Below are 24,722 nucleotides of genomic sequence, written 5' to 3'. Positions count from 1 at the left end.
GGCAGGGGATTAAAATACATCCATATAGCCCAGGAGCTATATGTGATGTATTCTGTTTTGCCACCTAAGGTATTCTGTTATATTGCGTCTCAGGGCGCTCCCCCCCCAGCGCCCTGCACCCTCAGTGACCGGAGTGTGAAGTGTGCTGAGAGCAATGGCGCACAGCTGCGGTGCTGTGCGCTACCTTAGTCTGAAGACAGGATGTCTTCTGCCGCCGATTTCACCGGACCTCTTCGTCTCTTCTGGCTCTGTAAGGGGGACGGCGGCGCGGCTCCGGTGACCCATCCAGGCTGAACCTGTGATCGTCCCTCTGGAGCTAGTGTCCAGTAGCCTAAGAAACCCGATCCACTCTGCACTCAGGTGAGTCCGTTTCTTCTCCCCTTAGTCCCACGATGCAGTGAGCCTGTTGCCAGCAGGACTCACTGAAAATAAAAAAACCTAACTAAACTTTTATTCTAAGCAGCTCAGGAGAGCCACCTAGATTGCACCCTTCTCGGCCGGGCACAAAAATCTAACTGAGGCTTGGAGGAGGGTCATAGGGGGAGGAGCCAGTGCACACCACCTGATCCTTAAGCTTTTATTTTGTGCCCTGTCTCCTGCGGAGCCGCTATATCCCCATGGTCCTTACGGAGTCCCAGCATCCACTAGGACGTCAGAGAAAATAAGATTTTACTTACCGATAAATCTATTTCTCGGAGTCCGTAGTGGATGCTGGGGTTCCTGAAAGGACCATGGGGTTCCTGAAAGGACCATGGGGAATAGCGGCTCCGCAGGAGACAGGGCACAAAAAGTAAAGCTTTTCCAGATCAGGTGGTGTGCACTGGCTCCTCCCCCTATGACCCTCCTCCAGACTCCAGTTAGGTACTGTGCCCGGACGAGCGTACACAATAAGGGAGGATTTTGAATCCCGGGTAAGACTCATACCAGCCACACCAATCACACCGTACAACTTGTGATCTAAACCCAGTTAACAGTATGATAACAGCGGAGCCTCTGAAAGATGGCTTCCTTCAACAATAACCCGAATTTGTTAACAATAACTATGTACAATTATTGCAGATAATCCGCACTTGGGATGGGCGCCCAGCATCCACTACGGACTCCGAGAAATAGATTTATCGGTAAGTAAAATCTTATTTTCTCTATCGTCCTAGTGGATGCTGGGGTTCCTGAAAGGACCATGGGGATTATACCAAAGCTCCCAAACGGGCGGGAGAGTGCGGATGACTCTGCAGCACCGAATGAGAGAACTCCAGGTCCTCCTTAGCCAGAGTATCAAATTTGTAAAATTTTACAAACGTGTTCTCCCCTGACCACGTAGCTGCTCGGCAAAGTTGTAATGCCGAGACCCCTCGGGCAGCCGCCCAAGATGAGCCCACCTTCCTTGTGGAGTGGGCCTTTACAGATTTAGGCTGTGGCAGGCCTGCCACAGAATGTGCAAGTTGGATTGTGCTACAGATCCAACGAGCAATCGTCTGCTTAGACGCAGGAGCACCCATCTTGTTGGGTGCATACAATATAAACAACGAGTCAGATTTTCTGACTCCAGCTGTCCTTGCAATATATATTTTTAATGCTCTGACAACGTCCAGTAACTTGGAGTCCTCCAAGTCACTTGTAGCCGCAGGCACTACAATAGGCTGGTTCAGATGAAATGCTGACACCACCTTAGGGAGAAAATGCGGACGAGTCCGCAGTTCTGCCCTGTCCGAATGGAAAATCAGATATGGGCTTTTGTAAGATAAAGCTGCCAGTTCTGACACTCTCCTGGCCGAAGCCAGGGCTAGAAGCATGGTCACTTTCCATGTGAGATATTTCAAATCCACCTTTTTTAGTGGTTCAAACCAATGAGATTTTAGAAAGTCCAAAACCACATTGAGATCCCACGGTGCCACTGGAGGCACCACAGGAGGCTGTATATGCAGCACTCCCTTAACAAAGGTCTGGACTTCAGGGATTGAAGCCAATTCTTTTTGAAAGAAAATCGACAGGGCCGAAATTTGAACCTTAATAGATCCCAATTTGAGAACCATAGACAATCCTGATTGCAGGAAATGTAGGAATCGACCCAGTTGAAATTCCTCCGTCGGAGCACTCCGATCTTCGCACCACGCAACATATTTTCGCCAAATTCGGTGATAATGTTGCACGGTTACTTCCTTCCTTGCTTTAATCAAAGTAGGAATGACTTCTTCCGGCATGCCTTTTTCCTTTAGGATCCGGCGTTCAACCGCCATGCCGTCAAACGCAGCCGCGGTAAGTCTTGAAACAGACAGGGACCCTGCTGAAGCAAGTCCCTCCTTAGAGGTAGAGGCCACGGATCTTCCGTGATCATCTCTTGAAGTTCCGGGTACCAAGTCCTTCTTGGCCAATCCGGAACCACTAGTATCGTTCTTACGCCTCTTTGCCGTATAATTCTCAATACTTTTGGTATGAGAGGCAGAGGAGGAAACACATACACCGACTGGTACACCCAAGGCGTTACCAGCGCGTCCACAGCTATTGCCTGCGGATCTCTTGACCTGGCGCAATACCTGTCCAGTTTTTTGTTGAGGCGAGACGCCATCATGTCCACCATTGGTCTTTCCCAACGGGTTACCAGCATGTGGAAGACTTCTGGATGAAGTCCCCACTCTCCCGGGTGAAGATCGTGTCTGCTGAGGAAGTCTGCTTCCCAGTTGTCCACTCCCGGGATGAACACTGCTGACAGTGCTATCACATGATTCTCTGCCCAGCGAAGAATCCTTGCAGCTTCTGCCATTGCACTCCTGCTTCTTGTGCCGCCCTGTCTGTTCACATGGGCGACTGCCGTGATGTTGTCCGACTGGATCAACACCGGTTTTCCCTGAAGCAGAGGTTCTGCCTGGCTTAGAGCATTGTAGATTGCTCTTAGTTCCAGAATGTTTATGTGAAGAGACGTTTCCAGGCTCGTCCATACTCCCTGGAAGTTTCTTCCTTGTGTGACTGCTCCCCAGCCTCTCAGGCTGGCGTCCGTGGTCACCAGGATCCAATCCTGTATGCCGAATCTGCGGCCCTCCAATAGATGAGCACTCTGCAACCACCACAGAAGAGACACCCTTGTCCTTGGAGACAGGGTTATCCGCAGGTGCATCTGAAGATGCGACCCTGACCATTTGTCCAACAGATCCCTTTGGAAAATTCTTGCGTGGAATCTGCCGAATGGAATTGCTTCGTAAGAAGCCACCATTTTTCCCAGGACTCTTGTGCATTGATGTACAGACACCTTTCCTGGTTTTAGGAGGTTCCTGACAAGCTCGGATAACTCCTTGGCTTTTTCCTCCGGGAGAAAAACCTTTTTCTGAACCGTGTCCAGAATCATCCCTAGGAACAGCAGACGAGTTGTCGGCATTAACTGGGATATTCAGAATCCACCCGTGCTGTTTTAGCACTTCTTGAGACAGTGCTAATCCCATCTCTAGCTGTTCTCTGGACCTTGCTCTTATTAGGAGATCGTCCAAGTATGGGATAATTAATATGCCTTTTCTTCGAAGAAGAATCATCATCTCGGCCATTACCTTTGTAAAGACCCGAGGTGCCGTGGACAATCCGAACGGCAGCGTCTGAAACTGATAGTGACAGTTTTGTACAACGAACCTGAGGTACCCCTGGTGTGAGGGGTAAATTGGAACGTGGAGATACGCATCCTTGATGTCCAAGGATACCATAAAATCCCCCTCTTCCAGGTTCGCTATCACTGCTCTGAGTGACTCCATTTTGAACTTGAACTTCTTTATGTACAGGTTCAAGGACTTCAGATTTAGAATAGGCCTTACCGAGCCATCCGGCTTCGGTACCACAAAAAGAGTGGAATAATACCCCTTCCCTTGTTGTAGAAGAGGTACCTTGACTATCACCTGCTGAGAGTACAGCTTGTGAATGGCTTCCAAAACCGTCTCCCTTTCGGAGGGGGACGTTGGTAAAGCAGACTTCAGGAAACGGCGAGGTGGATCTGTCTCTAATTCCAACCTGTACCCCTGAGATATTATCTGCAGGATCCAGGGATCTACTTGCGAGTGAGCCCACTGCGCGCTGTAATTTTTGAGACGACCGCCCACCGTCCCCGAGTCCGCTTGAGAAGCCCCAGCGTCATGCTGAGGCTTTTGTAGAAGCCGGGGAGGGCTTCTGTTCCTGGGAAGGAGCTGCCTGTTGCTGTCTCTTCCCTCGACCTCTGCCTCGTGGCAGATATGAATAACCCTTTGCTCTCTTATTTTTAAAGGAACGAAAGGGCTGCGGTTGAAAAGTCGGTGCCTTTTTCTGTTGGGGAGTGACTTGAGGTAGAAAGGTGGATTTCCCGGCTGTAGCCGTGGCCACCAAATCTGATAGACCGACTCCAAATAACTCCTCCCCTTTATACGACAAAACTTCCATATGCCGTTTTGAATCCGCATCGCCTGTCCACTGTCGCGTCCATAAAGCTCTTCTGGCCGAAATGGACATAGCACTTACCCGTGATGCCAGTGTGCAGATATCCCTCTGTGCATCACGCATATAAAGAAATGCATCCTTTATTTGTTCTAACGACAGTAAAATATTGTCCCTGTCCAGGGTATCAATATTTTCAATCAGGGACTCTGACCAAACTACCCCAGCACTGCACATCCAGGCAGTCGCTATAGCTGGTCGTAGTATAACACCTGCATGTGTGTATATACTTTTTTGGATATTTTCCATCCTCCTATCTGATGGATCTTTAAGTGCGGCCGTCTCAGGAGAGGGTAACGCCACTTGTTTAGATAAGCGTGTTAGCGCCTTGTCCACCCTAGGAGATGTTTCCCAGCGCTCCCTAACCTCTGGCGGGAAAGGGTATAATGCCAATAATTTCTTTGAAATTATCAGCTTTTTATCAGGAGCAACCCACGCTTCATTACACACGTCATTTAATTCTTCTGATTCAGGAAAAACTATAGGTAGTTTTTTCACACCCCACATAATACCCTGTTTAGTGGTACCTGTAGTATCAGCTAAATGTAACGCCTCCTTCATTGCCAAAATCATATAACGTGTGGCCCTACTGGAAAATACGGTTGATTCGTCACCGTCACCACTGGAGTCAGTGCCTGTGTCTGGGTCTGTGTCGACCGACTGAGGCAAAGGGCGTTTTACAGCCCCTGACGGTGTTTGAGTCGCCTGGACAGGCACTAATTGATTGTCCGGCCGTCTCATGTCGTCAAACGACTGCTTTAGCGTGTTGACACTATCCCGTAGTTCCATAAATAAAGGCATCCATTCTGGTGTCGACTCCCTAGGGGGTGACATCCTCATATTTGGCAATTGCTCCGCCTCCACACCAATATCGTCCTCATACATGTCGACACACACGTACCGACACACAGCAGACACACAGGGAATGCTCCTAACGAAGACAGGACCCACTAGCCCTTTGGGGAGACAGAGGGAGAGTTTGCCAGCACACACCAAAAGCGCTATATATAACAGGGATAGCCTTATAATAAGTGCTCCCTTATAGCTGCTTTATATATATAAAAATATCGCCATAAATTTGCCCCCCCTCTCTGTTTTACCCTGTTTCTGTAGTGCAGTGCAGGGGAGAGACCTGGGAGCCGTCCTGACCAGCGGAGCTGTGAGAGGAAATGGCGCCGTGTGCTGAGGAGATAGGCCCCGCCCCTTTTTTGGCGGGCTCGTCTCCCGCTATTTAGTGAATCCAGGCAGGGGTTAAATATCTCCATATAGCCTCTGGGGGCTATATGTGAGGTATTTTTAGCCTTTATATAGGTTACATTTGCCTCCCAGGGCGCCCCCCCCCAGCGCCCTGCACCCTCAGTGACTGCGTGTGAAGTGTGCTGAGAGGAAAATGGCGCACAGCTGCAGTGCTGTGCGCTACCTTTAGAAGACTGCAGGAGTCTTCAGCCGCCGATTTTGGACCTCTTCTGACTTCAGCATCTGCAAGGGGGCCGGCGGCGCGGCTCCGGTGACCATCCAGGCTGTACCTGTGATCGTCCCTCTGGAGCTGATGTCCAGTAGCCAAGAAGCCAATCCATCCTGCACGCAGGTGAGTTCACTTCTTCTCCCCTCAGTCCCTCGTTGCAGTGATCCTGTTGCCAGCAGGACTCACTGTAAAATAAAAAACCTAAGCTAAACTTTTTCTAAGCAGCTCTTTAGGAGAGCCACCTAGATTGCACCCTTCTCGGCCGGGCACAAAAATCTAACTGGAGTCTGGAGGAGGGTCATAGGGGGAGGAGCCAGTGCACACCACCTGATCTGGAAAAGCTTTACTTTTTGTGCCCTGTCTCCTGCGGAGCCGCTATTCCCCATGGTCCTTTCAGGAACCCCATGGTCCTTTCAGGAACCCCATGGTCCTTTCAGGAACCCCAGCATCCACTAGGACGATAGAGAAACTACAGGTAGTTTTTTCAGACCCCACATAATACCCCTTTTTGTGGTACATGCAGTATCAGAGATATGCAAAGCCTCCTTCATTGCCGTGATCATATAACGTGTGGCCCTACTGGAAAATACGTTTGTTTCTTCACCGTCGACACTAGATTCGGTGTCCGTGTCTGGGTCTGTGTCGACCGACTGAGGTAAAGGGCGTTTTACAGCCCCTGACGGTGTCTGAGACGCCTGTACAGGTACTAACTGGTTTGCCGGCCGTCTCATGTCGTCAACTGATTTTTGTAATGTGCTGACATTATCACGTAATTCCATAAACAAAGCCATCCATTCCGGTGTCGACTCCCTAGGGGGTGACATCACCATTACCGGCAATTGCTCCGCCTCCACACCAACATCGTCCTCATACATGTCGACACACACGTACCGACACACAGCAGACACACAGGGAATGCTCTTATCGAAGACAGGACCCCACTAGCCCTTTGGGGAGACAGAGGGAGAGTTTGCCAGCACACACCCAAGCGCTATAAATATATAGGAACAACCCTATAGAAGTGTTGTCTCCCTTATAGCAGCTTAATATATCAAAAAACGCCAAAAAAGTGCCCCCCCCCTCTCTGTTTTACCCTGTTTCTGTAGTGCAGTGCAGGGGAGAGTCCTGGGAGCCTTCCTCGCAGCGGAGCTGAGCAGGAAAATGGCGCTGTGTGCTGAGGAGATAGGCCCCGCCCCCTATTTCGGCGGGCTCTTCTCCGGTGTTTGTGAGACCTGGCAGGGGTTAAATACATCCATATAGCCCCAGGGGCTATATGTGATGTATTTTTTAGCCAGAACAAGGTATTCTCATTGCTGCCCAGGGCGCCCCGCGCAGCGCCCTGCACCCTCCGTGACCGCTGGTGTGAAGTGTGTGACAACAATGGCGCACAGCTGCAGTGCTGTGCGCTACCTCATGAAGACTGAAAAGTCTTCTGCCGCCGGTTTCTGGACCTCTTCACTTTTCGGCATCTGCAAGGGGGTCGGCGGCGCGGCTCCGGGACCGGACTCCATGGCTGGGCCTGTGTTCGATCCCTCTGGAGCTAATGGTGTCCAGTAGCCTAAGAAGCCAATCCATCCTGCACGCAGGTGAGTTCACTTCTTCTCCCCTAAGTCCCTCGTTGCAGTGAGCCTGTTGCCAGCAGGACTCACTGTAAAATAAAAAACCTAAAAACTTTTTCTAAGCAGCTCTTTAGGAGAGCCACCTAGATTGCACCCTGCTCGGACGGGCACAAAAACCTAACTGAGGCTTGGAGGAGGGTCATAGGGGGAGGAGCCAGTGCACACCACCTGATCCTAAAGCTTTATTTTTGTGCCCTGTCTCCTGCGGAGCCGCTAATCCCCATGGTCCTGACGGAGTCCCCAGCATCCACTAGGACGTCAGAGAAAAGGGGTATAAGTGAGGTGCGATTAAAATAATACCTGGGGTAGCCGGCCTGTGCCAACATGATGGTGTCCCGCACCCCGGACCCACACTTAGTATAAGGGACCCCCAGTGACGGAGACGCCTTGCCGATCGGCCTGGGGGCTAACTCTATATCTGCAGATATACGCAACTAAGATCTCCATATTATCTGATCATTATGTAGTGTCATTTCTCACTCCGTGTGCATTAGGGACAGCAAAATGTTTTTCTCTTACCCAGAATTACCCCTCCCTTTTAGCACCTGAGTGACATCACAATCTGATTGAGCAGTTTACCAATAAATGTGCACAGTATTTACCCTGCACAGAAACAATATAACCCTCCCAAATCCTGGGGGTAATTCAGAGTTGATCGTTAGAAGCAAATTTGTTGGCAGTTGGGCAAAACCATGTGCACTGCAGGTGTGGCAGATATAACATGTGCGGAGAGAGTTAGATTTGGATGGGTTATAGTGTTTCTTTGCAGAGTTAATACTGGCTGGTTTACTTTTACAATGCAATTTAGATTTCAGATTCAACACACCCCACCCAAATCTAACTCCCTCTGCACACGTTACATCTGCCCCCCCTGCAAGGCAGCATGGTTTTGCCCAATTGATAACAACTCTGAATAACCCCATATCTCGTTTGTCCAGGAGTTCAAGGGAAAATCGTTGACAACATTGCATCATTTGTTGGTCGTCTAATGTGTATCCAGATTAAGTTTACCTACTCGTCCACAAGTGTTCCTAGGTTTCAAAACAAAGACATTACTTTTGTTTATTGTCAGTGAATCCAATAAGCGAAAGAGTTTTTCTTAAATGTAGAATAAACATTTGGTTTTTTTCATTCGATGTTGGGAAATACAAAAAACATGTCCACAAGCTGCTAGTACAAATAGGATTTTGGTACCTACCGGTAAATCCTTTTCTCGTAGTCCGTAGAGGATGCTGGGGTCCACATTAGTACCATGGGATATAGACGGGTCAACCAGGAGCCACTGACACTTTAAAAGTTTGAGAGTGTGGGCTGGCTCCTCCCTCTATGCCCCTCCCACCAGACTCTAGAAACTGTGCCCGAGGAGACGACATACTTCGAGAGGATATTACACAGATAGTGGTGAGATTCATACCAGCTCACACATACAAGGCACGTCAAGACAACTAGCTTGAACTACTCAGCAACAGCTGAAACATTACTTACCAAGTAACAATGCAGTACTCAACTAAACGAATGTACTGAACCAAACAACAATAGCAGGAAAACAAAGTGTTGGGCGGGCGCCTAGCATCCCCTACGGACTACGAGAAAAGGATTTACCGGTAAGTAACCAAAATCCTATATTCTCTTACGTCCTAGAGGATGCTGGGGTCCACATTAGTACCATGGGGATGTACCAAAGCTCCCAGAACGGGAGGGACAGCGCGGAGGCTCCTGCAGAACTGATTTACTGAACTTCAGATCATCAGAGGCCAAAGTATCGAACTTGTAAAACTTTGCAAACGCGTTCGTCCCTGACCAAGTTGCAGCTCAGCAAAGTTGTAACGCTGAGACACCCCGGGTAGCCGCCCAGGAAGACCCCACCTTACGAGTAGAGTGGGCCTTAACAGATTTTGGACACGGCAGTCCTGCCGTAGAATAAGCGTGCTGAATAGTGAACCTAATCCAGCAAGAAATAGTCTGCTTAGAAGCAGGACACCAAATTTTCTTGGGATCATATAGGACTAACAGAGAGACCGACTTTCTGTGACGAGAAGTTCTCTTCACATATATCTTCAGAGCCCTCACGACATCCAAGGACTTTGAAGTAATTGAGGAGTCAGTAGCCACTGGCACCACAATAGGTTGGTTGATATGAAATGCCGATACAACCTTAGGAAGAAACTGCTGACAAGTCCGGAGCTCAGCTCTATCTTCGTGGAAGATCAAGTAAGGGCTTTTACAGGATAAAGCCCCCAGCTCGGAGACACGTCTAGCAGAAGCTAAGGCCAACAAAGTGACCGCCTTCAATCTAAGAAAATTGAGCTCCACCTCCTGTAGAAGCTCAAACCAATCCAACTGGAGGAACTGCAACACCACGTTAAGGTCCCATGGCGCCGTAGGCGGTACAAAGAGAGGTTGGATATGCAGAACTCCCGTCAAAAAGGTCTGAACCTCAGGGAGGGCAGCCAATTGCTTCTGAAAGAAAATGGATAGGGCTGAAATCTGGACCTTCAAAGATCCCAACCTCAGACCCATATCCACTCCTGCTTGCAGGAAGAGGAGTAAACTTCCCAGTTGAAATTCCACCGCAGGAAACTTCTTGGACTCACACCAAGAAACATATTTATTCCAAATACGATGGTAATGTTTTGACGTTACCCCTTTCCTAGCCTGTATGAGGGTAGGAATAACTTTCTTCAGAATACCTTTCCGAGCAAGAATCAGGCACTCAACTTCCATGCCGTCAAAAGTAGCCGTGGTAAGTCTTGATAGGCGAACGGTCCCTGCTGCAGCAGGTCCCCCCGAAGAGAAAGAGGCCTTGGCTCTTCTTGCAGTAGATTCAGAAGGTCCGCGTACCAAGCCCTTTTTGGCCAATCTGGGGCAATGAGAATCGCTTGAACCCTTGCTCTCCTTATGAGCTTTAGGATTCTTGGGATGAGTTGGAGTACACGTACACTGAGTGGAACACTCACGGAGACACCAGGGCGTCCACTGCCACTGCCGGTGGGTCCCTCGACCTGGAACAATAAACGCTGAAGCTTCTCATTGAGACGAGAGGCCATCATGTCTATTTGGGGCAATCCCCAAAGATCTTTTATTTCCTTGAAAACCTCCGGATGGAGTCCCCACTCTCCTGGAGATCGTGTCTGCTGAGGAAGTCCGCTTCCCAGTTGTCTACTCCTGGAATGAAGACGGCTGACAGCGCCAACGCGTGTTTTTCTGTCCAGAGAAGTATTCTTGTCACCTCTGACATTGCCGCTCTGCTCTTCGTTCCGCCCTGTCGGTTTATGTAAGCCACTGTTGTTACGTTGTCCGACTGCACTTGGATGGCCCGATTTCTCAGAAGTTCCAGGATGTTGATGGGCAGGCCGGCTTCCAGGCTTGACCACCGTCCTTGGAAGGTCACTCTTTGAGTGACTGCTCCCCAGCCATGGAGGCTTGCATCCGTTGTTAGCAGGACCCAGTCCTGAATCCTGAACCTGCAGCCTTCCAGGAGGTGAGGCAATTGGAGCCACCAGAGGAGAGAAATCCTTGCCCTTTGCGACAGACGAATTCTCTGATGCATGTGGAGGTGCGATCCCGACCACTTGTCCAGGAGATCCAGTTGGAAAGGCCGAGAGTGGAACCTCCCGTACTGGAGAGCCTCGTAGGAGGCCACCATTTTTCCCAATAGGCAAATGCATTGATGAACCAACACCCGGGGTGGCTTCAAGACATCCCGGACCATGGATTGGATCACCAACGCCTTGTCCCGCGGAAGAAACACCCGCTGCACTTCCGTATCCAGGATCATTCCCAGAAATTACAATCTTTGGAAAATTCAAAATCCACCCGTGACTCTGGAGCAGTCGCGTTGTGAGAACAATGGACTGCAGCAGCTTCTCCTTGGACGACGCCTTTATCAGGAGATCGTCCAGATAAGGAATAATGGGGGTAATTCCAAGTTGATCGCAGCAAGAAATTTTTTAGCAGTTGGGCAAAACCATGTGCACTGCAGGGGGGGGGGACAGATATAACATGTGCAGAGAGAGTTAGATTTGGGTGTGGTGTGTTCAATCTGCAATCTAATTTGCAGTGTAAAAATAAAGCAGCCAGTATTTACCCTGCACAGAAATAAAATAACCCACCCAAATCTAACTCTTTCTGCACGTTATATCTGCCTACCCTGCAGTGCACATGGTTTTGCCCAACTGCTAACAAAATTCCTGTTGCGATCAACTTGGAATTACCCCCAATGTTCACACCCTGCTTGCGGAGTAGCATCATCATTTCCGCCATCACCTTGGTAAACACCCTCGGTGCTGTGGAGGCCGAATGGCAGGGCCTGGAACTGAAAATGACAGTCCAGCAATGCGAAGCGGATATAAGCCTGATGCGGCAGCCAAATCGGAATGTGAAGGTACGCATCCTTGATATCCAGTGATACCAGGAATTCCCCCTCTTCCAGACCTGATATCACCGCCCTGAGAGACTCCATCTTGAACTCCTTTAGAAAGGGATTCAACGATTTTAGGTTCAGAATGGGCCTGACCGAACCATCCGCTTTCGGTACCACAAAAAGGTTAGAATAGTAACCCTTTGTCAGCATGTGAGGTGGAACCGGCACAATGACCTGTGCGTCCACCAGCTTTTGAAGCACTGTGCTGTCCTCCAACAGAGTTGCTAAGCCCGACTTGAAAAAATGATGAGGAGGGAGACTTTGAAATTCCAGCCTGTATCCCTGAGACACAATATCTACTACCCAGGGATCCAGGCCGGACGATACCCAGACATAACAGAACTGTCTGAGTCTCACTCCCACAGGCCCCACCTTCGGGCCGTCCCGTCCACCGTCACGCGGAGGACTTTGGGGTACCTGAAGCAGGCTTTTGTTCCTGGGAACCTGCAGTAGCAGGTTTCTTGGACTTAACCTTACCACCCCTGAAGAAGGTATTGGATGATCTGGCCTTTCTGGGCTTGTTAGGCCGAAAGGACTGCTGCGCAGCTGAGGAGAAGGATTTCTTCAGAGCAGGTGCTGCTGAGGGAAGAAACAGAGATTTACCCGCTGTAGCGGTGGATATCCACGCGTCTAGAGCTTCCCCAAAGAGAGCCTGACCTGTATAGGGTAGCGACTCCACACTTCTTCTGGATTCCGCGTCGGCCGACCACTGGCGGAGCCACAGTCCCTGACGAGCTGAAACAGGCATGGAAAAAAAGTCCCGCAGCCATGGAACCCAGGTCTTTCATGGATTCTACCATAAAACCTGCAGAATCATGAATGTTGCGTAAATAAAATGCAATGTCATCCCTATCCATCGTATCCAAATCCTCAATTAAGGCAGCCGACCACTTCACTATAGCCTTTGCAATCCATGCACTAGCAATAGTGGGACATAATATGGCCCCCGAAGCAGTGAACATTGATTTCAGAGTACAGGTTGAGTATCCCTTATCCAAAATGCTTGGGACCAGAGGTATTTTGGATAACGGATTTTTCCGTATTTTGGAATAATTGCATACCATAATGAGATATCATGGTGATGGGATCTAAGTCTAAGCACAGAATGCATTTATGTTACATATACACCTTATACACACAGCCTGAAGGTCATTTTAGCCAATTTTTTTATAACTTTGTGCATTAAACAAAGTGTGTCTACAGTCACACAATTCATTTATGTTTCATATACACCTTATACACACAGCCTGAAGGTCATTTAATACAATATTTTTAATAACTTTGTGTATTAAACAAAGTTTGTGTACATTGAGCCATCAGAAAACAAAGGTTTCACTATCTCACTCTCACTCAAAAAAGTCCGTATTTCGGAATATTCCGTATTTCGGAATATTTAAATATATGGGATACTCAACCTGTATTATCAATTTTCCTATCTGCCGGCTCCTTTAAGGCGGTAAATCCCGGTACAGGTAAAACCACCTTTTTTGACAGTCTGGACACAGATGCGTCAATAATCGGCGGGTTTTCCCACCTTCTCCTGTCCTCAGGGAAAGGAAAAGCTACCAGAATCCTCTTAGGGATCTGAAACTTCTTCTCAGGGTTCACCCATGCTTTTTCAAATATAGCATTCAGCTCTTTTGACACAGAGAAGGTTAGCAAGGCTTTCTTATTTTCAGTGAAAAAAGTATCCTCAACCTGCTCAGGTGTAATATTATTAACATTTTCCACACATCCCTGATAGCCTCTATCAACAACTGCACCCCCTTGCAAGAGATGCGGACCCCCGCAAAACATCCCCATCTGTAGTGTCAGAATCGGTATCCGCGTTGTCCTGTATTACCTGCACAAGCGCACGTTTGTGGGGGTATATAGCGGGGTGACCAGAGGTACCAGACAAGGACCATACAGCCATAGAGGTCTGCAATACCTGGGTTGCAGATTCATTACTGGCAACCCTGTCAGAAATCTTAGAAATCCAAGTCTTGATAGAGGAAAATCACTCTGGTTCCCTTGCTGGAATCTGTGCTAAACCAGTGCTAACCTGATTACATGGAATGGGATCATCCTGGGAGGATAAATCCTCTGCAGCATATGACACTGTATCCCTGGACATTACTACAGGTGACCACCAAAAACTACACACACACACACACACACACACACACACACACACACAGGTGGGGGTCAGAGTTCCCCCCCCACCCAAGAATGGCAAGAGAGAAAGACAGAGACATGCCGCCACCTTCACACCGGCCCCCCGCTTGCTAGGGGGGTCGGTGACTAACTCCCCACTCACTTCAGCTCTGTAAGGGGTCGGCGGCATGCTGCTGGGGCGAGCTGTTTCCCTGTGGCGGAGACCGATCAGACCCCTCTGGAGCTTAGTGTCCAGTCAGTGGCTAAGACCCCGCAGAGCGGACACTGCTTCCCCCCTTAGTCCCACGCTGCAGGCAGGCTGTTGCCAACAGCCTCCTGTAAAAAAATAAATTCTAAATTAAACTTTCCCAGGAAAGCTCAGGGGAGCTCCCCTGGCTGTGACCGGCTCCTCCGGCACATTTTCTAAACTGAGTCTGGTGGTAGGGGCATAGAGGGAGGAGCCAGCCCACACTCTCAAACTCTTAAAGTGCCAGTGGCTCCTGGTGGACCCGTCTATACCCCATGGTACTAATGTGGACCCCAGCATCATCTAGGATGTAAGAGAAAGAAGCATTTAGTAACTTCCCCCATGACCTGTACATGCAGACGTAACAGCACTGTAATATTTGTATTTTAGTTTCCTTCCAGTAATAAGGAAGAATGACTGCTCCCTGTATAGTATTACATGTCAGAGTCTCTAGTGTGTGCATCTTCCACGCACGTGTACTGTACGCTGTGCCCCCGGTTACGTGTACTGTACGCTGTGCCCCCGGTTACGTGTACTGTACGCTGTGCCCCCGGTTACGTGTACTGTACGCTGTGCCCCTGGTTACGTGTACTGTACGCTTTGCCCCCTGGTTACGTGTACTGTACGCTGTGTCCCTCCGGTTACGTGTACTGTACGCTCCCCCCCCCCCCCCCCCGGTTACGTGTACTGTACGCTGTGCCCCCCCCCTGGTTACGTGTACTGTACGCTTTGCCCCCTGGTTACGTGTATTGTACGCTGTGTCCCCCCGGTACGTGTACTGTACGCTGTGCCCCCCTGGTTACGTGTACTGTACGCTGTGTCCCCCCCTGGTTACGTGTACTGTACGCTGTGTCCCCCCCTGGTTACGTGTACTGTACGCTGTGTGTCCCCCTGGTTACGTGTACTGTACGCATAGTCCCCCCTGGTTACATGTACTGTACTCAGAGTCATCCCCTGGTTACATGTACTGTACGCTGAGTCCCCTCGGTTATATGTACTGTACGCTGAGTCCACCTCGGTTACATGTACTGTACACTGTGTCCCGCCCCCCGGTTACATGTACTGTACGCTGTGTCCCTCCCCCCCCCCCCCCCGGTTATATATGTACTGTATGCCGAGTCCCCCCGGTTACTACATGCACTGTACTCTGTGTCCCGCCCCCGGTTATATGTAATGTATGCTGTGTGACCCCCCCCCCGGTTACATGTTCTGTAGGCCCCCCCTGGTTACGTGCACTGTACGCTGTGTGTCCCCCTGGTTACGTGTACTGTACGCTACGTGTCTTCCTATGTTACGTGTACTGTACGCGATGTGCCCCACTGGTTACGTGTACTGTACACTGTGTGTGTGTGTGTGTCCTGGTTAAGTGTACTGTACGCTGTGTGTGTGTCTCCTGGTTACGTGTACTGTACACTGCACGTGTCCCTGGTTGCGTGTACTGTACGCTGTGTCCCGTCTGGTTACGTGTACTGTACGCTGTGTGTGTACCCCCTGGTTACGTGTACTGTACGCTGAGTCCCCCTGGTTACGTGTACTTTGCGCTGAGTTCCCCCTTCCTGGTTACATGTACTGTATGCTGTGCCCCCCCCCCCCCCGGGTTACATGTACTGTACGCTGTCCCCTCCACCCCCCCCCGTTACATGTACTGAACGCTGTGTTTCCCCCCCGGTTACATGTACTGGACGCTGTGTGCCCCCCCCCCCCCCCCGGTTACACGTACTGTGCGCTGTGCCCCCCCCTGGCTACACGTACTGTGCGCTGTGCCCTCCCCCCCCGGTTACACGTACTGTATGCTGTGCCCGCCCCCCCCCCCCTGGTTACACGTACTGTACGCTGTGTCCCCCCCTAGTTACACGTACTGGACGCTGTGCCCCCCCCGGTTACACGTACTAGACGCTGTGTCGTCGTCGTCCCCCTGGTTACACGTACTGGACGCTGTGTCCCCCCCCTGGTTACACGTACTGGACGCTGTGTCGTCCCCCCCCCCTGGTTACACGTACTGGACGCTGTGCCCCCCCCCACTCCCTGGTTACACGTACTGGACGCTGTGTCCCCCCCTGGTTACATGTACTGGACGCTGTGTCCCGTCCCTTCCCCCCCCGGTTACATGTACTGTACGCGGTGTGTGTCCCCTGGTTACACGTACTGGACGCTGTGACCCCCACCTAGTTACATCTACTGGACGCTGTGTCCCGCACCTAGTTACATCTACTGGATGCTGTGTCCCGCACCTAGTTACATCTACTGGATGCTGTGTCCCGCACCTAGTTACATCTACTGGACGCTATGTGCCCCCCCTTGGTTACATGTACTGTATGCTGTGAGTGTCCTCTGTTTACAAGTACTGTATGCCGTGTGTCCCCCCTGGTTACATGTACTGTACACTGTGTCCCCCCCTTGTTATAAGTACTGTATACTGTGTCCCCCCACTGGTTACACGTATTGTACGCTGTGTGTCCCCTTGGTCACATGTACTGTACGCTGTTTGTCCCCCTGGTTACATGTACTGTACGCTGTGTCCCCTCCCTGGTTACACGTACTGTACGCCGATTGTCCCCCTAGTTACACGTACTGTACGCTGTGTCCCCCACCCCCTGGTTACATGTACTATACGCTATGTGTCCTCCCTGGAAACAAGTACTGCACGCTGTGTGTGTGTCCCTTGTTACATGTAGTGTACGCTGTGTGTCCCCCCTGGTTACACGTACTGTCTGTACGCTGCGAGTGTCCCCCTGGTTACACGTACTGTACGCTGTGCCCCCCTCTGTTTACATGTACTATATGCTATGTGTCCCCCCTGGTTACAAGTACTGTACGCTGTGTGTCCCCCCCTTGTTACATGTACTGTACGCTGTGTGTCCCCCCTTGTTACATGTACTGTACGCTGTGTGTCCCCCCCTTGTTACATGCACTGTACGCTGTGCCCCCCCCCTTGTTACATGCACTGTACGCTGTGCCCCCCCCCTTGTTACATGTACTGTACGCTGTGTGTCCCCCCTTGTTACATGTACTGTACGCTGTGTGTGTGTCCCTTGTTACATGTACTGTACGCTGTGTGTGTGTCCCTTGTTACATGTACTGTACGCTGTGTGTGTGTCCCTTGTTACGTGTACTGTACGCTGTGTGTCCCCCCTTGTTACATGTACTGTACGCTGTGTGTCCCCCCTGGTTACATGTACTGTACGCTGTGTGTCCCCCCTGGTTACATGTACTGTACGCTGTGTGTCCCCCCCAGTTACATGTACTGTACGCTGTGTCCCTCCTGGTTACATGTACTGGACGTCCCAGGTTGTACCCCGTACACAATATATCGCGAGCAATTGGTCCTCACCCAGTCTGGGCTCCCGACAGACCCCGGCTCCGTCACTCCCGGTCCCCTCTGCCCGTCACTGCGTACATCACACTCACCGGACGGTGCAACAGCTCCGAGACGCGCGCTCCCCCAGGCCCCGCCCCCCTTGCCGGTCATCGCTGGCCCCGCCCCCACCTGACTACCCGGCGTCACTAGAGAACGACCTGCGCTCACACAATATGGTCTCCAGGGCTGGAGACATGCTGTAATAGTATACACGCTGTAATAAATAATCAGCCCACAGAAGGTAGCGTCTAGTTACCCTTCGTGGAGAGGACCTTTGAGCTCTGCAATAACACTGATGGCCAGAGCACTGCAATTCAATAGAGCAGTTTCACATTGCGTCATGTGACTGCTCCCGGAAGCGGCCTCTGACAGCTCCTTCGGCTCCTGCTACTATTCAATTGCAGGGCGGGAAATCTGCTGCTAGAGTCTCGGCACTAGGATAATAACAATGGGGGAAGGAAGAAACATGGCAGCTGCCTGCTGTATCATGGACTCTGCGGGTCATTAATACAGATGTGTCCCTTACAGGTGAGCTCACTGTGTAGATGTGCAGTGTTTAGGAGGGGGGACGCCTGCTGCACCAGACTGCTAGCTGTATATAACATAGCTGTCTGTATATAGAGCTATCACAGCGTGTGCCTGCGGTTTTTGGCCTTGTGTGTAATAATAAAACCTGTATACATGACTCATATGCAGTATTGTACAATATGGTCAGGCAATCTATCTGTAGATGCTCACAATTGTTAGTGCTGCTCACTCACAGGCAGCTTTGCATTATACTGTGTCTCAGGAAGACGTTTTGTTCTAGCTGGGTGATGTTTCCCATGGGGGAGAGTTTTATTTATTTTTATATATATATATATATATATATATATATATATATATATATATATATATATAGAAAGAAATTATTGCGCCACTTGTGTTCATCAACGTCTACGTATCCTGAATGTGAAATGTACCAAACAAATGGATCTGACACTCCCTAAGAATTTAAAAGGGCGTCTGCTTACCCCCAGACAGGGATGGCGGTTCCCTGGAGCATAAAATTAAATATACAAATGGGGGGAGGGGGTTTAGCGACCAATGGTGTCTAAAAACTCACACTATAGGTAAATGAGTAGAATATAAAATACAGTTTATTTACGTACAAATTTAAAACAACAAATCTTTTTCTAAAAAATGGGATAAAAAGTATACACACATAATATATAATACCAGTTAAAATGAATAAATGATAAAAAGTTCCTTAACTTGGTATGCAGTCACTGCCAGGTTGTCCAACGCGTTTCGTCATTCAGACTTCATCAAGGGGTCTGATGAAGTCTGAATGACGAAACAAGTTCGGAGATACAGCGACCCGTCCAGTCAGTGCCCCCGCCCGCAGCAGCCGGGGACGACAGGGAGGGCGAACCGGTAGCGGAGCCAGATGGGTCAGATCTCTGCATTTAAGGTCATCCAACTACGAGGATAAGAACTTTCCACCTCGGAGAAGGTAAAGAAGAACCAAGCGACTTAAGACACCTCTACATGCGGGACATACCACGACTCCTTGTGAGTACGGTATGCATTGAGTCTCCCTACATCCAGCACTTCCGCTTTGTATAAGAACTAAAAGAGACTATAATTTAGTCATAGACTTATCCATTGGGAACCTATCATTTATTGCATTACTGTTTATTGTTGTTGGATGAGCGCAGAAGGGATCCCTTATTTTCTTGTGCATTGTGTTCCAGGGTGATTGAGTGATCATCTGTTGGTATCCCTACTGCAGCTCTCTGAGGCGCAGCAGTCCTCTACCTCCCCTTTTTTAGATATATATATATATACGATCGCACGCTGCAGTTCATCGCAGTGGTGCAATCGGCTCAACTGCGCATGCGCCTGAGTCGCAGTGCGCCGGCGTATACCAGAAGGCCGTCGGGCCGCTATGATCGCCACCGCCTGATTGACAGGCAGAGGCGGTCGCTGGGGGGCGGAATGGCAACGTTTGGCCGCCGTTTCGTGGGCGTGGTCTGGCCAACGCAGGCATGGCTGGACCGAACAGGGGGCGGGCCACAGCGGCTGCGTGACATCACATGCAGCCGCTGCAGGCCGGGGAGCGTTGAGTAGCTTCCGGCCAGCACGCTAAAGCTGCGCTGGCAGGGAGCTACTCTTGAAGTGCAAAGGCCTCTCCGCTGTGCGATGCCTTTGCACTTCTGCGGGGGGAGGGGGGGCCGCACTGACATGCAGGGTGGGATAGCCCTGTGCTGGGCGTCCCCCCGCATGTCAGTGTGAATGATCGTTGCTGTGCTAAATTTAGCACAGCTATAATATCGGAATGACCCCGAAAAATCGGGACAAATTCGAAAAGGGGGCGTGGCCACGGTTAAATGTCACACCCATTTTTTCTTCACTTTCAATGTAAGTTTGGAAAGCCAAAAATCGGTACAGACCATTAAAAAAAAAAAAGCTACTGTACCTGCTAAAAAGGTACAGTTTGAGGGTGTATATAAACAATTTCCCGGCACTCAGTGATGGATACTGATTGAAGAGGCTGCGGTGCCATCCATAGCTCCAACGGCGTGGGCCAATGTAGTGAAATGTGATGCAGCGGCACTCAAGCAGTCTGAATAAGGTTTAAAATGCAGCTTTATTTGTCCTACGGCATTTCGGTGATTTACCCCGTTGTCAGGGACAGGGTAAATCCCTGAAACGCCGTAGGCCAAATAAAGCTGCATTTTAAACCTTATTCAGACTGCTTGAGTGCCGCCGCTGCATCATATTTATTTATATATAAAGGGAACACTAAAATAACACCTCCTAGATCTGAATGAATGAAATATTCTTATTAAATACAGGTTGAGTATCCCATATCCAAATATTCCGAAATACGGAATATTCCGAAATACGGACTTTTTTGAATGAGACTGAGATAATGAAACCTTTGTTTTCTGATGGCACAATGTACACAAACTTTGTTTAATACACAAAGTTATTAAAAATATTGTATTAAATGACCTTCAGGCTGTATGTATAAGGTGTATATGAAACATAAATGCATTCTGTGCTTAGATTTAGGTCCCATCACCATGATATCTCATTATGGTATGCAATTATTCCGAAATACAGAAAAATCCGATATCCAAAATACGTCTGGTCCCAAGCATTTTGGATAAGGGATACTCAACCTGTACTTTGTTCTTTACATAGTTGAATGCGCTGACAACAAAATCACACAAAAATGATCAATGGAAATCAAATTTTCTCTGACGTCCTAGTGGATGCTGGGAACTCCGTAAGGACCATGGGGAATAGCGGGCTCCGAAGGAGGCTGGGCACTCTAGAAAGATTTATGACTACCTGGTGTGCACTGGCTCCTCCCACCATGACCCTCCTCCAAGCCTCAGTTAGATTTTGTGCCCGGCCGAGGTTGGATGCACACTAGGGGCTCTCCTGAGCCTTTAGAAAGAAAGTATAGAAATTAGGTTTTTTATTTTCAGTGAGACCTGCTGGCAACAGGCTCACTGCAGCGAGGGACTAAGGGGAGAAGAAGCGAACCTGCCTGCTTGCAGCCAGCTTGGGCTTCTTAGGCTACTGGACACCATTAGCTCCAGAGGGATCGACCGCAGGCCCAGCCTAGGTGTTCGGTCCCGGAGCCGCGCCGCCGTCCCCCTTACAGAGCCAGAAGCAAGAAGAGGTCCGGAAAATCGGCGGCAGAAGACATCAGTCTTCTCCAAGGTAGCGCACAGCACTGCAGCTGTGCGCCATTGCTCCTCACACACACTTCACACTCCGGTCACTGAGGGTGCAGGGCGCTGGGGGGGGGGGGGCGCCCTGAGAAGCAATAATAACACCTTGGCTGGCAAAAATACCACAATATATAGCCCCAGAGGCTATATATGTGGAAAATACCCCTGCCAGAATATAGGAAAAAGCGGGAGAATAGTCAGCGGAAAAGGGGCGGAGCTATCTCCCTCAGCACACTGGCGCCATTTTTCCCTCACAGCTCCGCTGGAAGGAAGCTCCCTGGCTCTCCCCTGCAGTCTACACTACAGAAAAGGGTAAAAAAGAGAGGGGGGGCACTAAATTTAGGCGCAGTATACATTTATATAGAAAAAGCAGCTATAGGGGACATAACTCAGTTAGTCCCTGCATTATATAGCGCTCTGGTGTGTGCTGGCATACTCTCACTCTGTCCCCCCAAAGGGCTTTTGTGGGTCCTGTCCTCTGTTGGAGCATTCCCTGTGTGTGTGCGGTGTGTCGGTACGGCTGTGTCGACATGTTTGATGAGGATAATGATGTGGAGACGGAGCAGATGCCTTTAGAAGGGATGTCACCCCCTGCGGGGCAGACACCTGAGTGGATGAGCTTATGGAAAGAAATGAGTGCACGTATAGACTCCTTACATAAGAAATTTGACGACATGCCAAATGTGGGACAGCCGACTTCTCAGCTCGTGCCTGTCCAGGCGTCTCGCAGGTCATCAGGGGCTCTAAAACGCCCGCTACCTCAGACCGCAGACCCAGATGTCGACACTGATACTGACACCAGTGTCGACGACGATGAGTCTAACCTGATGCCCACTAAGGCCATTCACTGCATGATTGAGGCAATGAAAGAGGTGTTACACATTTCTGATATAAATACAGGTACCACTAAAAAGGGTTTTATGTTTGGGGAGAAAAAACTACCCGTAGTTTCTCTAACGTCCTAAGTGGATGCTGGGGACTCCGTCAGGACCATGGGGAATAGCGGCTCCGCAGGAGACAGGGCACAAAAATAAAGCTTTAGGATTAGGTGGTGTGTACTGGCTCCTCCCCCTATGACCCTCCTCCAAGCCTCAGTTAGGTTTTTGTGCCCGTCCGAGCAGGGTGCAATCTAGGTGGCTCTCTTAAAGAGCTGCTTAGAAAAAGTTTTTTAGGTTTTTTATTTTCAGTGAGTCCTGCTGGCAACAGGCTCACTGCATCGAGGGACTTAGGGGAGAGAATTTCAACTCACCTGCGTGCAGGATGGATTGGATTCTTAGGCTACTGGACACCATTAGCTCCAGAGGGAGTCGGAACACAGGTCTCACCCTGGGGTTCGTCCCGGAGCCGCGCCGCCGACCCCCCTTACAGATGCTGAAGATTGAAGGTCCGGAAACAGGCGGCAGAAGGCTCTTCAGTCTTCATGAAGGTAGCGCACAGCACTGCAGCTGTGCGCCATTGTTGTCACACACTTCACACCAAGCGGTCACGGAGGGTGCAGGGCGCTGCTGGGGGTGCCCTGGGCAGCAATATTTTAATACCTTAAGGCAAAAGAATACATCACATATAGCCATTAAGGCTATATGTATGTATTTAACCCATGCCAGTTATCTAAATCTACGGGAGGAAAGTCCGCCGAAATAGGGGGCGGGGCTTATTCTCCTCAGCACACAGCGCCATTTTCCTGCTCAGCTCCGCTGTGAGGAAGGCTCCCAGGACTCTCCCCTGCACTGCACTACAGAAACAGGGTAAAACAGAGAGGGGGGGCATTTTTTGGCGATATATTGGATATATTTAAGCTGCTATAAGGAACAACACTTATATAAGGTTGTTCCCATATATATTATAGCGCTTGGGTGTGTGCTGGCAAACTCTCCCTCTGTCTCCCCAAAGGGCTAGTGGGGTCCTGTCTTCGATAAGAGCATTCCCTGTGTGTCTGCTGTGTGTCGGTACGTGTGTGTCGACATGTATGAGGACGATGTTGGCGTGGAGGCAGAGCAATTGCCGATAATGGTGATGTCACCCCCCAGGGAGTCGACACCGGAATGGATGGCTTTGTTTATGGAATTACGTGATAATGTCAGCACATTACAAAAATCAGTTGACGACATGAGACGGCCGGCAAACCAGTTAGTACCTGCCCAGGCGTCTCAGACACCGTCAGGGGCTGTAAAGCGCCCTTTACCTCAGTCGGTCGACCCAGACACAGACACTGAATCTAGTGTCGACGGTGATGAAACAAACGTATTTTCAAGTAGTGCCACACGTTATATGATCACGGCAATGAAGGAGGCTTTGCATATCTCTGATACTGCAAGTACCACAAAAAGGGGTATTATGTGGGGGGTGAAAAAACTACCTGTAGTTTTTCCTGAATCAGAGGAATTGAATGATGTATGTGATGAAGCGTGGGTTAACCCAGATAGAAAAATGCTAATTTCAAAAAAGTTATTAGCATTATACCCTTTCCCGCCAGAGGTTAGGGCGCGCTGGGAAACACCCCCTAGGGTGGATAAGGCGCTCACACGCTTATCAAAACAAGTGGCGTTACCGTCTCCTGATACGGCCGCCCTCAAGGATCCAGCGGATAGGAGACTGGAAACTACCCTAAAAAGTATATACACACATACTGGTGTTATACTGCGACCGGCCATCGCCTCAGCCTGGATGTGCAGTGCTGGGGTCGTCTGGTTGGATTCCCTGACTGAAAATATTGATACCCTGGATAGGGACAGTATTTTATTGACTATAGAGCAATTAAAGGATGCTTTCCTTTATATGCGAGATGCGCAGAGAGATATTTGCACTCTGGCAGCGAGAGTAAATGCGATGTCCATATCTGCCAGAAGGAGTTTATGGACGCGACAGTGGTCAGGTGATGCGGATTCCAAACGACATATGGAAGTATTGCCGTATAAAGGGGGGGAATTATTTGGCGTCGGTCTATCGGATCTGGTGGCCACGGCAACTGCCGGAAAATCCACCTTTTTACCTCAGACCCCCTCCCAACAGAAAAAGACACCGTCTTTTCAGCCGCAGTCCTTTCGTTCCTATAAGAACAAGCGGACAAAAGGACAGTCATATCTGCCTCGGGGCAGAGGAAGGGGTAAGAGAGGGCAGCAAGCAGCCCCTGCCCAGGAACAGAAGCCCACCCAGGGTTCTGCAAAGCCCTCAGCATGACGCTGGGGCCTTACAAGCGGACTCAGGAACGGTGGGGGGTCGACTCAAGAATTTCAGCGCACAGTGGGCTTGCTCACAGGTGGACCCCTGGATTCTGCAGGTAGTATCTCAGGGTTACAGGTT

At 49.9% G+C, this 24,722-nt stretch overlaps 2 protein-coding genes across 8 annotated transcripts in view; one reads left to right on the top strand and one right to left on the bottom strand.

The window, feature by feature from the left end:
• Positions 1-24,722, bottom strand: part of SMC6 (structural maintenance of chromosomes 6) — a 370,384-nt gene that overhangs the window by 316,652 nt on the left and 29,010 nt on the right. Inside the window, exon 1 of one of the 4 annotated variants that reach the window (XM_063915346.1) lies at positions 17,665-17,817. The exons of 1 other annotated variant lie outside the window; for it this stretch is intronic. In XM_063915346.1, coding sequence (XP_063771416.1) covers positions 17,665-17,802 — 138 coding nt within the window. In that variant the 5' untranslated portion in view covers positions 17,803-17,817. Of the gene's footprint in view, positions 1-17,664; positions 17,818-24,722 lie in introns of those variants that run through there. 2 more of the 4 variants (XM_063915348.1, XM_063915347.1) reach the window with 2 other exon arrangements.
• Positions 17,865-24,722, top strand: part of GEN1 (GEN1 Holliday junction 5' flap endonuclease) — a 146,983-nt gene continuing 140,125 nt past the window's right edge. For 2 of the 4 annotated variants that reach the window (XM_063915353.1, XM_063915350.1), the window contains exon 1: positions 17,865-18,219. In XM_063915353.1, coding sequence (XP_063771423.1) covers positions 18,205-18,219 — 15 coding nt within the window. In that variant the 5' untranslated portion in view covers positions 17,865-18,204. The remainder of the gene's footprint in view (positions 18,220-24,722) is intronic. The other 2 variants (XM_063915354.1, XM_063915351.1) reach the window with 1 other exon arrangement.

Source organism: Pseudophryne corroboree, chromosome 4, assembly GCF_028390025.1.
Source record: "Pseudophryne corroboree isolate aPseCor3 chromosome 4, aPseCor3.hap2, whole genome shotgun sequence".
Lineage (NCBI taxonomy): Eukaryota > Metazoa > Chordata > Amphibia > Anura > Myobatrachidae > Pseudophryne > Pseudophryne corroboree.
This window is presented reverse-complemented; position numbering and strand designations above follow the sequence as displayed.